Source organism: Mustela putorius, unplaced genomic scaffold (genome assembly GCF_011764305.1).
Source record: "Mustela putorius furo isolate JIRA1106 unplaced genomic scaffold, ASM1176430v1.1 tig00003853_pilon_pilon_pilon, whole genome shotgun sequence".
Classification (NCBI taxonomy): Eukaryota; Metazoa; Chordata; class Mammalia; order Carnivora; family Mustelidae; genus Mustela; species Mustela putorius.
Genome location: NW_025422005.1, coordinates 63,790,290 through 63,808,230, shown reverse-complemented (window position 1 = coordinate 63,808,230; position 17,941 = coordinate 63,790,290). Strand labels below are relative to the sequence as shown.

General features: G+C 41.4%; 1 protein-coding gene across 1 annotated transcript in view; it reads right to left on the bottom strand.

Moving 5' to 3' along the window:
* The window catches only part of ST6GALNAC5 (ST6 N-acetylgalactosaminide alpha-2,6-sialyltransferase 5), a 169,179-nt gene extending 152,045 nt beyond the window's left edge, over positions 1 to 17,134 (bottom strand). The window contains exons 1-2 of the mRNA XM_004758168.3: positions 16,869 to 17,134; positions 15,806 to 16,042 (exon numbers count right to left, since the gene is read on the bottom strand). Coding sequence (XP_004758225.1) covers positions 15,806 to 16,042; positions 16,869 to 16,883 — 252 coding nt within the window. The 5' untranslated portion in view covers positions 16,884 to 17,134. The remainder of the gene's footprint in view (positions 1 to 15,805; positions 16,043 to 16,868) is intronic.
* Between the last annotated feature and the right edge of the window lie 807 nt (positions 17,135 to 17,941).

The window sequence follows — 17,941 nt, the reverse complement described above, 5'->3', positions numbered from 1 at the left end:
CAGTGGGTTAGGTTGCTGCCTTCGGCTCAGGTCATGATCTCGGGGTCCTGGGATCGAGTCCCGCAACGGGCTCTCTGCTCGGCAGGGAGCCTGCTTCCTCCTCTCTATCTCTGCCTGCCTCTCTACCTACTTCTGATCTCTCTCTGTCAAATAAATAAATAAAATATTAAAAAAAAAAAAGAAAGAAATATGATCAATGCAATTAATGTATTTTCCTATTTTTATTTATCTGTTTATTTATTTATATAGGGGTGGCAATAGCTAGAAGTAAAGTGATCTGCACAAGCATGCAGTGATGGGAATTGGAGACTCAGGTATTTCCACAGGGATGTAAAAAGAAAAAAAAAAAACGGGAGTACTTCAAAAAATGAATGAGAACGCCAATGTTCATTGCAGCTTATTCCCAATGGCCAATAGATGAAAATAATCCAAGTGTCCATTGAAAGATAAATGGATAAACATATTGTGCTATATCCATTCAACAGAATATTATTCAACCATAAGAAGGAACAAAGTTCTTTTTTTTGTTGTTTCAAGTTTTTTTTCAAGTTCTAGTTAGTTAACATACAGTGTAATATTGGTTTCAAGAGCAGAATTTAGTGATTCATCACTTACATAAAACACCCAGTGCTCATCACAAGTGCCCCTCTTAATATCTATCACCTATTTAACCCATCCCGTCATGTCCCTTCACTCCAGCAAACTGAGGGCTGCTAATAGTCTGTTATGATTTGTCTTGTGTGTGTGTGTGTGTTTTAAAGATTTATTTATTTATTTGAGAGAGAGAGAAGCAGGCTCCTTGCTGAGCAGGAAGCCTGATGTGGGACTCAATCCCAGGACCCCAGGATCATGACCTGAACCAAAAGTAGACACCTAACCGACAGAGCCACCCAGGTGTCCCTCCCTCTGTTGTTTTTTTTTTTCTTCCTTCCCCTAAATTCATCTGTTTTGTTTCTTAAATTCTACATATGAATGAAATCATATGGTATTTGTCTTTCTCTGACTTGTTTCACTTAACTAGAATACACTCTAGCTCCAGCCACACCATTGCAAACGGCAAGATTTCGTTCTTTTTATCGTTGAGTAATATTCCATGTGTGGGTACACACATACACACACACACACACACACACACACACACACACATTTTCTTTATCCATTCCTCAGTTGATGGACATTTGGGTTCTTTCCATAATTTAGCTATTTTTTTAAAGATTTTTATTTTTAAGTAATCTCTACACCCAACGTGGGCTTCGAAGGTATAATCCCTAGATAAGTATTACATGCTCTCAACTGAACCAGCCAGGCCTCCCTATAATTTGGCTATTTCTAATAATGCTGCTGTAAACATTGACATGCATGTGCTCCCTTTGAATCAGTATTTTTGTATCCTTTGGATAAATACCTGAATGCAATTGCTAGCTTGTCAGCTTGTTCTATTTTTAACTTTTTGAGGAACTGCAATAGGGCTGTCCCAGTTTGCATGCCCACCAACAGTGTAAGAGGGTTTCCCTTTCTCTGCATCCTCACCAACATGTGTTGTTTTCTGCGTTGTTTATTTTAGCTATTCTGACAGGTGTGAGGTGGTATCTCATTGTCGTTTTGATTCCTATTAAAAGGAACAAAGTTCTGATGCATTCAATGATTTGGGTGAACTTTGAAACATTATTCTAAATGAAATGAAATAACAAATAAAATAAAATGACAAATACTGAATTACTCCACTTCCATGAATTATCTAGAATTTGCCTAAATTCTTAAAGACAGAAACTAGAATAGATATTACCAGGGTCTGGAGGGAGAGAAAATGGGGAGTTATTGCTTAATAGTTACTGAATCTGTTTGGAGTGAGGAAGAATTTTGGGAAATAGGTAGTGTTGCCGGGAATGTAGTTAATGCCACTGAATCATACACTTATAAATGGCTAAAATGTTAAATTTTATGTTATATATATGTCACCACAATAAAAAATATTTTTTAAAATGGATGGGAAGGATTCAGTGGTGCCTCAATCAAGAGGATAAAAGAGACAATTTGGGCAAAAAAACAAGCACTGGTTTGATAAAGAGCTTGCTGGCAAAGACCTCATGTTTTCAGACTTGAGAAGCTACCAACCAAGATATAGGAAATATATCTCCTGCCAGTTAGCCATCAGAGTAGAGGCAGGTCCTGACGTCTCTAATGACAGAATTATTCTACTTGTGGACTAGAAGAGTAACAGAAGACCTGAGATTATGCCTAAATGAAGAAATAACAGCACATATTTGAGAAATGTAAGAAATTAAGAGTAGCTCAAAGACATCTTTGAGTACAAAACTAACAAACAAACAAACAAAAACCAGTCAGGAAGAACAGGCATAGAATTCAGTAAGTTGGTTAAAATATGATAAGGGAATTACGATGTTTAATAAAATGAAGATGAAAAATACAGGAAAACTTGCTAATTAAGAAGGTGATAATTACAATAATTTGTGCTATAAAATTTCTTTTTAAGAGAGACAGTTATGTCCAAGTATATCTGTACTGTATATGGACAAGGATTAGATTTGTACTAGACATGGACAGAGAACCAAACCACAGAGTGAAGCCCAGGAAATAAAGGCAAACTTGAGATACATATCTGGACAGGAACCACCCAGTGACCATGAAGACAACCATCATCTCTAACCCTGACCTGGAAGCCTAAAGGAGTTTGCCACAGGCTATTCCCCTGAAATAACGATTGATAGGTTGGAAGGAACTTACAGAAAAGTGACAAGAAGGATTAAGGGGCTACTGGGAATGATTCCTAAAACTTAAAAAATTCTGGCACACATTCGTAGCTGAGCAAACAGGCAGGAGATCAAAGCTAGGGAAGGAGGCATAGCCACAATTTAAAAGTACTTTAGGGCTGTAAACAACAGGGAAAGAATGGGGATGTCAAGCTAGTAGAGGGATGTACACACCTTTAAGATTAATAAGTGGTGAATTTAGCACAATTATCAAGACATATTTCCTGAATATTCCAATTATAATTGGAATATGCTTTGGTTTTAAGCTATCAAACAAGGTAAGGATCTAACAGATAGTTCATGCCCTCCTTTATACCACTGATGACATCATATTGACAAAACAATACACAGACCCCACATAACCTACATAAAGGAATAAAAAAAAATGGGAAGGAATTACATTAAAACATCACATTTACACACATCTGATGTATATGAAAAATTCTGAAAGGAAATACAAAAAATTACTAACAATAGTTGTGTCTTGGTGGTAGGTTTATAAATAATTGCTGTTTTCTTTTTACTTCTTGCCATTTTGAGAAGAAAATTAATACACATGCATTTACAACCGGGCAGGGGGTTAAGTTTGCTTTTCAGAAGACGACCCTGGCTCTCTTCTTCCTTATTTCTTTTTCAACATGCTATAGTGAGGATGAAGCAGAGAAAGGTTTTCCCAGATCGAAGGCTTCCCATGTACTCAAATATAGTCCCTGGGCACAATTTGCATGAAATGCTACTGAGTTTTGGTGTTCATAGATTGGCAGGATACCCTGAAAGATACATAAATTAAGATCTGGTCCCTTTCCATCCTTCACATCTTCTAGTAAGTGAGACACTTTCAGGATGCTCTGTGGGTCCAGTAAGAAGAACTCTTCACTTGGCAGAAGAGTCAGTATTGAGATTCATAACTCCCTCGAGGACATGAGCTTATCATCTTAGAGGGATCCTATGGTGGTTAGTTCAGAAAAAATCCTGGTTGTTAATCTCCCCAACTCTTGTCCATCCTGGTTACATGAACTTATTTCGACAAAGTGATTCCTTTGTCCTCTGATGTTCTGTTCTGTTACCAAACAGCACATCAAACCACATTCAAATATAATAACGTCAAGTTAACTGTGACCTCATCGTAGATACTACAGAGCCCATGACAAGCCTCTGTTACTAGAACCCAGTCAGCATTTTGTGTCTGTATGGGCAGAAAGAGGGCCCTCTGCTAACAGTGAAGAAACAACTAGTGTTATTTCTTGCTCTGGTCCTTACTCTTGGTCCTGGATCCTGTTATTTTATCTTTATACTTCACTACTGTAGCCCATTCAGTCAGGATACCATGTTCTCTAGGACAGCTCTCTCTTAACTTTAAATTTCTGAAATTGTGGGTTTTTTTTTTTAAAGATTTTTATTTATTTGTCAGGGAGAGACAGAGAGAGCACAAGAAGGGGAGAGGCAGACAGAGGAAGAAGTAGCCTCCCCGCTGAGCAAGGAGTCCGATGTGGGACTCATCCCAGGACCCTGGGATCATGACCTGAGCCGCAGGGAACCACTTAAACAACTGAGCCACCCAGGTGTCCTGAAAATCCTGAACTTTTGAGATAAGACTCATCATATTTCAAACTGAGCCCAAACCACACAGAATCATCAATAAAAATAATAAGCTTCTATATGGCAAAACTAAGAGGCAACCCACGGAATGGGAGAAGATATTCACAAACGACACTACAAAGGGCTGATATCTATATCTATAAAGATCTATAAAGCTATCTATATAGATCTTAGAACTCCTCAAACAACACACACAAAACAGATGATTACATCAAAAAATGGTCAGAAGACATGAACAGACACTTCTCCAAAGAAGACATACACATGGCCAACAGATACATGAAAAAATGTTCATCATCACTAGCCATCAGGGAAATTCAAATAGAATCCACACTAACATACCACCTTACACAAGTTAGGATGACTAAAATCAACAGGACAGGAAACAACATGCATTGGAGAGGATGTGGAGAAAGGGGAACCCTCTTACACGGTTGGTGGGAATGCAAGTTGGTACAGCCACTTTGGAAAGCAATGTGACGATTCCTTAAGAAATTAAAAATAGAGCTAATCTATGACCCTGCAGTTGCACTACTGGGTATTTACCCCAAAGACAGAGATGTAGTGAAAAGAAAGGTCACCGGTACCCCAATGTTTATAGCAGCAATGTCCACAATTGCCAAACTGTGGAAAGAGCCAAGATGCCTTTCAACAAACAAATGAATAAAAAAGATATGGTCCATATATACAACAGAGTATTATGCCTCCATCAGAAAGGATGAATACCCAGCTTTTGTATCAACATGGACAGGACTGGAGGAGATTATGCTGAGTGAAATAAGTCAAGCAGAGAAAGTCAATTATCCTACAGTTTCACTTACTTATGGAACATAAGGAATAACATGGAGGACATTAGGAAAAGGAAAGGAAAAGTGAATTGGAGGAAATCAGAGGGTGAGATGAAGCATGAAAGGTATGGACTCTGAGAAACAAACTGAGGGGTTTGGAGGGGAGGGGGATGAGGGGTTATGTGAGCCTGTTGGTGGGTATTAAGGAAGGCACATATTGCATGGAGCACTGAGTATGGTGCATAAACAATGAATCTTGGAACACTGAAAAAAAAACCAAAATTAAGATGTTAAATTAATAAATTAATTAACTAATTAAAAATCAAAATAATGGGCATATTTCTTCAAGAGATTTGTGATGGCTCGAGCATCAGAGTAAAGCTTTGCTCATCAGTCTGGCTGGGGCATTAGAAGTGAACACATACAAATTCCTACAATCCTCTTTCCCTTTTCCATGTTCTGGCTGAATGTCCTCACTTCCTGCACTTTGTTCACAACTTGAAACAAGGGAAGTAAAAATGAAATGAACCAGCTTTATAATTTGCAGTATTGAGTGGAAACACTATGGGTAATGGGTAATGAGAGACAACTGGAAATCCCGGACAGCAGCCTGGCAGGTGTGACATGGCCAAGTCACCCCATATGGGCCCCATAAAAATAGAGTTTGTTCCAGTATCTACTTTTTTTTTTTTTACTCCCAATCATTTTTTTTTTTTTAATGAATTAGGACTCAGACTCCCTCTTGAAGAATTTTCCATTAATTTATGGCCCATTTCCTTCTGATGCAAGTGAAACAGAAACTTGCCGTTTCCTAGAAGTTGTTAACAACGAAGTGATTTAGAAGAAAGACAATTGTTCTCTCTGTAAGTCTTTGGGAAAGGAAGGAGGAAATCACTCTCTACCCCATACTTCCAACAGATCTATACGCAGTAAGATCTATCGTGCAACAACTTGACAAGGTTATTCTAGAAGCAAGTCTCTCCAGAGTAGAACTGTTATATAAGAGTCTCTGGCAGTACACTCATCCCACACCCCACTGGCTGTGCTGCAGATGGAAACTTTAATTCCTGGGAGGCCAGTATGCATTATAGAATCTCCAGAAATGGCTTGCTTTGGCCTTAACCATTAACACCATTGTTTTGCTCCAATGTGTGGTATTAAGATACACAGTGAGGTTCAAAATTAGACAACGTTGGAGTGCCATCTGGGATCACTCTCCAACTCTCTTTGCTAACTCCTTAGAGGCAGTCTTGAACCACTAAGCTGCTGATTGAGAGCCGCATCCAGACAGTCTACACTGATGTGGTGGGGTGGGCAACCACACAAACATAAGGTGGGCAGAAACTTAGGGTCTCTTCCTCCTCTGGCTACCAGCATTATTCACTGAGATCACAGCAACGGTCTGCTAACTGGCCCTCTTCTACTCAACCAGAACTGTTCTGACCTGTGCCACACAGAAGCCATGTTAATCCATTCGAAGATACATTTGATTGGAGTCACTCCTATAATTTGACCCTTAAAGACTTCCTCAAAATTTTTAGGATAAAATCTAACCTCCGTAGCATGGAAATATTGATACCCAAATCTGCACTGTAATTTCATGTCTGTTTATCTGCCTCTCAATAGACATAAGTTTCGTGGAGTTAGGGAATCACACCTTTTCAGTGTTGCCTCCTGGGTCTTGAACACAATGTCAGGTATATGGGTACACAATATTACTTGGTAAAAAAAGTAATTAATGAATTTAACTCTTCTCCTCCACAGACTAGCTCAGGCCTAGACATCATGTGACTTGCCAAAGAGCTCACAATAAGTAAAAAGCTTGGATATGTCCCCTGCCTCGTGATACCATACTGTCCTCGGACATGGGCATTTCCACATCTCAGCACCTGGTCTACCACTCTGAAGGGTCAACAGATGCTGCTCTGTATTTAAAGGGGAACTAAAAATTAAAGATATGAATATCACATATGTGAAGTCCTTCTGCCCCTACTTATCACTTCTGTCCATTCCTATGATTAGTAAGTCTATTAGCCACACTTGTTCAAATCTCTTCCTATTATATACTGTTACAACAGGACACTTCTCATCTGACAGTCAACAAAAATTTATTGAGTTTTGATATATATGAGATACAGTTTTAGGTTCTGGAGATACCAGGATGGATTCAGTTATATTCTTTGGCTTAAAAAAGGTACAGTCTAGGGCATCTGGGTGGCTCAGTGGGTTAAAGCCTTTGCCTTCGGCTCAGGTCATGATCTCAAAGTCCTGGGATCGAGCCCCACGTTGGGCTCTCTGCTGGGCAGGGAGCCTGCTTCCACCTCTCTCTCTGCCTACTTGTGATCTCTGTCTGTCAAATAAATAAAATCTTTAAAAAACAAAAATGTACATTCTAGTCAGGGAGACAAGCATGTGGACAAATAACCACAATATTATTGTATGATAAGAAGCAGATACAAGATACAGAGAATATTTTAACACTTACTAACAAATAGCAATTACAGTATTTCCTCCACTGTGACTTTCCTGTGGTCAGGGGTATGTCCTTCCTCTCATTTCCTCCCCTGTGTATAACACATCGGAGATACTCAGTCAATATGGGATTGACTGACCAACGCAAGGCTGGCATAAAAGAATGTGGGATCTAGGGGTACCTGGATGGCTCAGTGGGTTAAAGCCTCTGCCTTCGGCTCAGGTCATGATCCCAGAGTCCTGGGATCAAGGTCTGCATCTGGCTCTCTGCTCAGCAGGGAGCCTGCTTCCTCCCCTCTCTCTGCCTGCCTCTCCGCCTACTTAAGATCTGTGTCTGTCAAATAAATAAATAAAATCTTTAAAAAAAAAAATTATGTGGGATCTACTCTGCAAAGAGGTTATATGTGGGAGGACTCTGGAAAGGAGATGCTTGAGCTGGATCTTAATGAATGATTAGTTCTCTACCTGGGAGAAAAAAAGAGAAAGGGCATTCCATGATGGAGGAAAAGCAGAGGGAAGCGTGAGACAGCAAGATGTATTCCCTGGGTGTGTGGAGCTTGGGGAGAAGGGAAGTGAGGTTGGAGAACTAGGCCAGACAGACCCCTATCGGGCCTTGTGAGCCTGCCTGTGAAGTCTGAACTTGAACCTCTAGGCAATGGGAAGCCATTGGAGGCAAGCGAGAAACATGAGCAGATCTGTAAATTAGAAATGCAATAATGCAGTTCAGTCAGTGGAGAGGCCCCATATGTGCAATTAATTTCCTGAATATGCTTTCTTATTAAAAAAATGGTTTAACTCTGCATTTCAGTCTGCCCGAGTGTTCTCAGACTCTGTGAGCTTCCCAGAAACACTATGGACACCTTCTTGGCCATTAAGAGAGAATATAATAAAAAGTTCTATTTTCATACTGAGCTTCAACAACTATCAAGGTTAATTTTCCCTACTATGGGTAAAATGGTTTCTTATCTGCCTAAAGTAATTCTACCTCAGAGTAGGTATTACATCTCAGAACTTAGGAGGAATCAATGGTTACTGGCAGAATGGCAGTGTTTCAAACACTTGCTTAACCTGATGATGTTTTCATGTGGAGAAGGTAATTCAGCTAAATGAGTGATCTGTTCATGACATTTTTCCACAAATAACATGGCAGTCCTTGTGGCTTGGTTTACTTTTTAAAGGCAAAATCCACTCTTATTTGCAATTGTTCTAATACACGGGTACCATGCATTTTGTGAGAACTTTCAAGTACCCACTTGCTAAGCCAGTGGTTGGTGGAAGCTCTTTTGAATACCCAGAGGCATATTCTCATATTCATTTCAGAATAGTAAGATATTTAAATATTTATTTCTTTCCAATAACTGGGTAGGCCTAGGCTCTTCGTTTTAATAAATTCTGTTCAAATAATATTGAGTCACTGCTTAGAATATATTGGCACTGAAACTTCCCTATGGTAATGACATTCATGTCAGAGACCCACACTGTAGCCCCAGCTCTGCCGCTCACTGGAGACTCAGCAAATCATACAAGCACTTGTGAACCCCTTTTGGGAATTTTCAAGTTTTTCTTCCAGCTCAAAACTCTGAGTATGTTTTAAGAGATCGGATTAGGACAAGTACATAGAAATGCAATAGTTACAGAACTACAACTGGTGGCAGGGGAAATGGTATGTGTGTCATAGTGCCAAATAGAAATTTTTCAGGTGGAATTAGTTTAGAAGAAATTAAAATTTCTCATTTATACTCATTTATTCAACAAATACTTACTGAAGACCCATTCTATATCAGACATTATATTAAAGGTTGAGAATACAATGACATGAATGAGGGGGAAAAAAAAAATCCCGGCCTCCAAGAGCTGACTGTAGAGCAGGGAAGACAGGCAAGTTGAGATAAGAAACAACAATAAGCTGGAATAAGTATTACCATGGGATCCTGGCTATGAACACAAAACATATAGCTTAGATCTAACCCAGGCTATAAGTCAGGGAGGGCTTCCCTGCGGATATGTTGTCTAAACTGAAAGAATATGCATGCCTGTGACTTTAATTTGGGAAACCATACTGAATAGGGCACACAATAAACATGTTTATTTGTCCCAGGCCTACTCTAAGAGGTTAGGACTAAAGAGCTCATGAAGAAGAATCAGAGTGCCTCTCATAAATAACCCCACCTTCAAGTTTTTATCAGTCACTCGATCCTAAACTCACTCCTAATGGAATTCTTCTCTTGAATCAGGTTCATAGGGTATAGATAATAATACCATTATTTAAGAACTAATAATTCTTGGTCTTTCTATACTTAAGATTCTTCACAGCTACTCAAGGAGTATATAGTAGATGTACAGCAGGTTTCAATGATTTGTTGTTTAGTGATGGGTTTTAATTTTCAGTAGTTTCTCATCTCCAATCTTGCTTCATCTCAGCATTCATAGGATGGGAATTAGAGTGAGTTGCTACTTGACCCTACAGGCTATGGAAAGTCTCCTCCTTAACAGTTGTCATGTTTCTATGACAGATATGATGGTAAATGTTTTGTCTTGTGGCCAACACAAATTTCTCAAGCCATGAGTTATGAGATTTGGTTTGGAAGACATGATCACCATGTGACAGAAAGAGTTGAACAGGGCAATAGGGTTAGCTCCCTTCAAGATTCCAGAAGACCCTATGCTACCCTTAAGGAAAATCATAAAGAGATTGAATATTTTTAATTTAACCCAACTATCCTCTTTGAAGTTGCTTTGACATCCAAGTTTTTATTAAGTATTCATTTCATGTCATACATACATACACACACACACATACGCGCAATAAAAAAGGGTTAAAAAGTGCAATTTTAGTTTGAAAGTTTTATAACTTCTCAATTAATAATAGTATTTAACTTATTTTATAGATGAGAAAGATCACAGAAATTGGCTCCTTTTTAATGTCAATGCCTTGATTGTTTCCTGGTTTCATATTATTATTCAGCACTTGCTTTATTACTTAACCTTTCTTTCTTGCTTCTTTGTCTTCTGTCTCCAATTAGATCAAAGATACTTTGATGGAAGACACTCTGTTCTTCCTCCAGAATACCCAATTTTGCAACTATTAGGCCTTCAGTGAATATTTACTTTGGGCTATGAGTAGTTCAAAAACCCAGAAACAAATTAACTATGGAACTGCACATTATGATGATTAAAAACATTTCAAATGATGATTCTCAAACTTTAATGTGCATAAGAGTTGTAAGGGAAGCCTGCTAAAATGTAAACTCCTAAATCTCATTCTCAAAGAGTCTTGTTTTAAATCATTTCTTCATCTTCCTTCCATTATTATTACTAGTAGTGTAGTAGTAGAAAACCAAATTAGGAAAGATGAGACATACCAGGGCCTTGGGACTGCACTGATGCTTCTTATAACGAAGGGAGTTTACATAGGGTGAGGTAGCTTTGTCTTTCTCCTCTCCCCATACACTCTGCTTTCTTCTTTCCTTCAATAAATACCTGCTGTGTGATCATTAAGTGTCAAGTATTATTCTAGAGCCTGGAGTGAAACTGGTCAACAAGATGTATAAATACTTTGCTATCATTGCTCTTAGATTCTACCTGGGGTGGGGGGAGGTGGTGGAGAAACAATACCAAAGACAACTTTGAGATTCGCTCAGATATTGTTAAACTAGTATTAGGAAAATAAAACAGGCTGATAGAGTATGACTGTTAAGGAGAGAGCTATTTAAAGAGTATGATCTAGAAAATGACATGTGATCTGAGGACTGAATGACCAGAAGGAAGCAATCATGTACAAAATATTGGGCAAGAGCTTTCCAGAGAGAGGGGACAGAAATGCCAAGGTCCTGAGGCACAATGAGTTTTCAAGGCCCAGCAAGGAGGTCAGAATGCCCAGAAATGGAGAGGGAGCCAGCTCAGACCTATTTACCAAGTGTGGTCTGGACTTTGGCATGGGGGTATCTTGGCATTATTCCTTGGGAACCTGAAGAAACACTCCTGGCTCTTAGAATTAAGGAAGGTTATATATTATAACAAATATTACATGAACCCTTCTCCTGTTAAAAGCAATCACATTATCACAACTCCTCCCCCATGAAAAATCATTCATTTTATCATTCTTTTTGGTTGCCGATTTGTGTTAATAGGGCTTCATCATCTGCAATTGGCAGATTACATTTTAGTAATTACTACATTTTAGTACTTGAGCTCACTTTGATTTTGAGATCCAAATTATCAATCGTTGATTGGATGCCTCAAATATTATAAAACAGGGTCTAATAAATGGTACAAACTTATATTTGAGCATTTATATACTTTTTAAAAGGAAGAATAATTCTAAAGTAAGTTATATGTCATGTGCCTTTTTTCTGGTTTTGAACTATTTTTCAACTCTTACATTGACTTGTCCTATCACTCCAGCTGGACATCTGTGAATTAATAGCAAACATACTGTTACCTCCCAGCAGTTCCGTTTTGTCTGAATAACTGAGTGCTTAAGGAAAGAAAGAACCAAGGACAAGCATGTTATTAGTATGTGTAAAATCCGTTCCTGGGAGCTACTACTGAAGCAAGGAGATAGCAGCTCAGCTTCAGACCCCATTGATCACTGCTCCTTCATAAACCATCTTAGAAAAGGGCAGCCCAGGTGACAAGTGGGCCTCCTGTGATAAGGGCTCCTGTCCACTGGAAATGGGAATCCGCTCATAGTTTCATTTCACAGGGTCCACCAGACAGCAAATGACTTTATCTATCCAGACCAGATCCAGGCTGGAAACAGAATACACTCCATGTTCCCTTCCACTCTGCTGGGAGAGTTGAAGCTTTTCTCTGAAGGTTGCTTGATTTAGTGTGTGTGTGTCTGTCTATATGCGTTTGTGTGCGCACACACACCCCCGCATGCTTTAGTTTGGTTATACATTATGCCATAGTTCTAAATACAGAAGGTTTCTAAAGGCATGAAAATTGACTTTGCTTGTTGTCTGGCTGATCTGCTTAGAAATCAGTGGCTCCAAAACTGGGGACCAGAACACTAATGGCAGATACAGATACAGTACCGGCAGTGACAGATGCAAACAAGATTGAAACGAGTTGGTGAAACGTTGGTGGGAAGAGGTCTGGGGAAAAGGGTTGGAAATGAAGAGAAAGAATCTCTCTAACAGAAAATGAAATGTCTTCATTATCACAAGAAACTCCAAGTAGCCTTCACTTAGTCACACTGGAATTACAATTTCAGCTCACATCGTTTGTGAACGGGGAAGGAGAGAATATGACCATGGAAAGTGATATTTTAAGCTTCAACACACATTGCTCATCACCGGCTTGACTTGCAGCATGTCTTTCAACAAAAGCACACAGTGATTTAATCTCAACAGTAATTTAGTCTGCAGCCGTATGAGACAAGACTATCATTGCAGACAGGCTGTAATTTGAGAAATTCAGGTGTTGGGGATTAGGACCACCTGTTGAATTTAATCTTAGAGCTATAATGTTAATACCACCATGTAACTGAACATAAACACTACGTATTTATCAGACTTCTGGACCACCAGCCATGGAGATGTGAATATTTTCCTCAATGGTATCTGTAACTCTTTCCAGATTCTGTAAATCAATGGCAAATAAAGTCTGTTGGAATTCTGATTCAGTATGCAGCAGCATATGGCTTGGAGGTCATCACATTCAGCACATCCTATAATTTTTCTAAGGCCTGATATGAGAGGGAAAAAAAAAAGCAATCAGGGCATCATTGGCAACATAATGAGAATAGAAAATCCTGATTTCTTAACCTCTCCTGTGTTAATCTGGAAAAAAAAAAAAATCCTAGCAATATTCTAACAAATTTCTACCTCTGCTTAAGCAAGACTATTGGAAGATCTTAAATAAACCGAAGTAAATAACAACTTAACACTACATGAACCTTCCTATAACCCTCAAAAATAAAACTTCATCCAATTTCCAGCCAGCAGTCAAGTGATGACATTTTGAGAAGTTTTCATGTGGTTCAGTGGGACAACTGGAATAATGCCTAGAGAGAAGGCATAGATTTTAAGATTTGTATTTGTTTAAAAAAAAAAAAAAAGATTTGCATTTGTTCTTTTGCTTAGGGTGGGGTAAAATCTTGAATCCTTGGAGCATGGAATTTGAAGACCCTATTGGTTTTCTATGGAAGAATTCCACTGGTATTCATTGGATGCAAAGACCTTCCTGGTCACGTTTATAATTCTCTTTTAAGAATTTTTAAGAACTTTCGCACATTTATCATCCATATAACACATCACAGTTTATAAAACCCTTTACTATAGATTAGCCCAATTTCTCATAAAGAGTTTCACCATTCCTTTCAAAAAAGAGCTGTTTTTCATTTTAATGAATAATACTCCAATCCACTGAAAATGGAATCCAATATATTTACATGAATAAACACCATTTTTGAAAACAAACATGAGGGTATCATATTTTGCCGTATGCTATCAATATTCTTAGCTGCTGTCCATCCAGCAGAACACAGGAAGAAAAGTATTAGGAATACCATCCCAAAGGCAGATCAAAGCTTTCAGCAAATTTACCTTTTGACACCCCATTAATCAAAGCTTCACAAGTGCTATACAGCCATTTCCACTAAACAACACCATGAAAATCCACCAAGTTCAATATATTCATCCTATACCAGTTACACATGAACATCACATCCATCCAGTCAGAAGCCAATGTCTAAAGTTTTCTAGAACTCCAGCCCTTATAGGTTGCTTAGAAATACAAAGAATGTAATCAAGCAACATCTTAAAGAGAAAAGTGAAGCTGTTATTGAAAAACTGAAGACCCTCTCTACTTTTGATTTCAAGATTTTATTACTAGCCCTCTCCCCAGTCCCCAAATCACCTCCTAAAGAAATCCCTTCCTCTTTTCTGCTTCCCCAAATTCTCCCCAGGGCAAAGTCTACCTTTTCAGAGAGAATGTCCTTAACCCTTCCTGGACAGTAATGGTTCTCATTTCTGTACCCCAACAGTACTGTTTTATACCTAGCATTTCTTATACATTATACCTATTGGTCTATCTATCTATCCATCCACATTTCATGATATGTTGGTTTTTTTCCCACAAGCATTCAAAGATCCCTAGCAGCTGCATAGAATGTTTACCCCCAAAATCCTCTTTGCAATATGCATTGCACAAATGAGTGGAAATATTTTGACTGTCACTTAAAAAAAGTTTGACTTTTTCATAACGGTTAAGACCAATCTTTTCACGGAAAAGGACCACCTGCTAAATAATACTTTAGTTCACAAATATAAAATCGAGTAATATAAAAAGCGGAATAGCTGGGTGGTTTCAAGAAATCCTCCAGCCTTTTTAGAGCAGATACAGAGTGGAATTGTGTTTTAATAAAAACATATTAGCAGCTTCAAATAATGGGGAATATATATTTAAACTATATTAAAATATCTATTCAGAATCAGGGAACTTGATTAGAATTCTCCCAGAGGCTTCGCGCACTAAAACCAGAGATTTATCACTTGGGGGGGGAAGGAGGCTCAATTTAAAAAAAAAAAAATTCATCTTATTAATTATTAGCCAAGCCGTGCTGTGGCTTCCCGGAAGGCAGAGAAAAACAGGTCCTCAATGATGAGTTTTCAAGCCAATGGAAGCTGAGTTTGTGCCTCCAGCCTTCCGCGCCTGCCTGGGACCGCTCCCCAAGGCGGTGGTAATTCTGCCCAGAGCAAGCCGGAGCGCCCAGATCAGAGAGGAATCTCGGAGCAGCCGCCGCGGACTGGCTGCCACTCACCCTCCAGTTCCCCGCGGGCCACGCTCCGGCGTTACGCGCGCGATCCCGGCTCTCCTCCCACCCCCGCGCGACTGGGCCGCCAAACCGACGCTTCAGGCACCCGGCACCCACCCGCGGTTGCAGTTCTGGGGACCAGAAGGTTCTACTTCCAGGCCAGTTCCTGTAAGGAAACTGAGCTTTGGGTCCACTCGTCTCACCCCTCTTCCCGGAAAAACTTTACCTCCGACTCCAAACAGGAATTCACACCGAGAAGGAACTATCCCTCCCCACCCCAGCCGGTCCGCTCCCCCTTGCATCCTCCGAATGGCACCTACTCACGGCGCCTCCCAGCCCCGGGAAAGGGGGCAGGCTCAGGTGTGCGGGATCCCCTGGCTGGGTGGCGTGCGCGCCGGCGAGCGAGCTGTCACCTTGTGGTCCCTCACGCCGAGGTATCCGTCCAGCGGCTGCGGTCCCGCGGGGGCCCGGGGCCTCGAGGGGGGGCTGCTCTCCGCCGACGGCTGCGCGCTGCCGGTCGCCGCCGCCTGCTGCGGCTGCTGCTGCTGCTGCTGCGGGGGCCGCTCCTTCTGGCCGCCGAGGCTGCTGTACACGAGCAACAAGCTGGTGCACATGGTGGTGAGCGCTAAACACACAGCCAGACCATGGCGCTGCGGGCGGGCGGGCGGGAGAGAGCAGAGGAGAGCCGCTGAGAGGCAGCCCCGGAGGAGCGCGCCGGCGGGGACACGCGCGAGACGGTCAGACGCGCGGGGGAGGCCCGAGGCTGGAGGGAGGTGGCCCGGATCCCAGTCCCCCGCGCGCGGCCGGGGCAGGGGAGGCACCGTCCCCGCGCGTACGGCAGGGGATGCTCCCGAGCGTTGCTGCTCTCGGCCGACGCCACCTCCCAGATCTCTCGGCAGAGGGCAGGTGGTGCGCGGCGCCCGGCTAGGGGAGGGAAAGTGCGCCGGCTGCCGGGGCAGAGGTGGGCTCGGACTTCTCGGAGGGACCTCCCTCCCCCAGCTCGGCGGCTGGAACCCTCTAGCCCTCGCACCCGGTCCTTTCTGGACCCGCGCGGCTCTACCTCCGCGATTCTTGCAAGTTTGAAATCCGACAAGAAAACCAACAAAGTCTGCAAAGGTCCCCCCCCCTTCCCCGCCCCTCTTAGTTTTTGCCAGGCTGTTGCTTTTGGGCATCCCCCTGCCCCCGAGCCACGCGCCCACCTCTCCACCGCTTCTCCAGTTCTCCGTAGGTCCCCAGACCTCTCGCCTGAGATCCAGAAGCCGAGGCAAGCCGAGTTCCCACCTCGGCTCTGGGATTCCGAGCCAGGCAGAACCGGAGAACCGGAAGGGGACACGGAGCAGGTGGAAAGTTGTCCTTTTGTAACTAGCGACCTCGCGGCGCAGGGTTAGGCGCCCCTGGAGCTCTCCCGTGCGCCCTGAGGACGCCGCGTCCGGGGGTCCCCGCCTCTGCTCAGAGGAGTTGCCACAAATGACTCACCATCAGGGTCTTCATTTTGGGCACCTCTTTTGTGAGGAATCCTCAGGCACACGCGTCCGGAGCCACTTTTTCTTGGAGGGTTTCCATGGTGGGTGATGAGGGGGCGGGCGGCTCTGATTTTCGCCGGCCGGCGGCGGCGCCTGAGTGGGTAGGAGAGCCGCGGGACCCAGGAAGCGCGGCTGTTGCAGAGATTAGAGACAGAATTAAAACTGAACCGGACCCTCGTAGTCTCTCAGTGATCTACACAACTGCCGCCTGCCGCCGCCTGCTGGGTCCTAAAGACCTCTGCCTCGCCCCTTCCCGCCCCCAAGTAATAATCTTTTCAGCCTAGTGGAATTTCTGGGGCGAGAGAGTTAACCGTGCTAGGGTACCCACCTATTGGTCCGAGGGCTTATTTATCTTTTATGAAGTCATCAAGTAAAAAGGAAGGAGAACCCACTTGGATTCAGAACACGATAGCTATTTGAAAATTTTCAAACTAAATTCTTTTTGTAATTTTGATAAAAACAAGTCAACTGTCCAAATGTCACTTGCTCTATTTATAGTTTTTGCATTTATGCTTCTAGCATGGGGAAATCTGACAGGAAATAATTTTTCCAAAAAATTATTTATTATTTCAGCTGTCTGATTGTAGGCTTTCTAACATCCCCCTGTATTTTACTTTTTAAAGCCGGCTACTGTCATGCAACCTTTATATCTAAATTTTCATCTAAATTATTTAATTCATTTCCTTATTTTAAATATTACAGTTTATATTTCTCACAGAACTTTGAGGTTTCTAGCCGTCATTTAAATGATTTTAAGTGTTAGAAACATTCAGCACATCATAGCCACATGATTAACTGGACCTGTAGATTCTTCCTAATTGTGAGGAAAGATTTCTGGCTGCTGGAGATAAAACTGCTTACTGTTTATTTTTTAAGACTCCTAAGGACTTTGGTGTTCTCCTTGTATTGGTCTATTGCACTGACAGTACATAATTTCACACTTAGAATATAGATTAAAAATTTTAAAAATTATTGTCTTATGTTGGGAAGTTCACATCAATAGCTTGTTTTAAGGACATTCTCCCT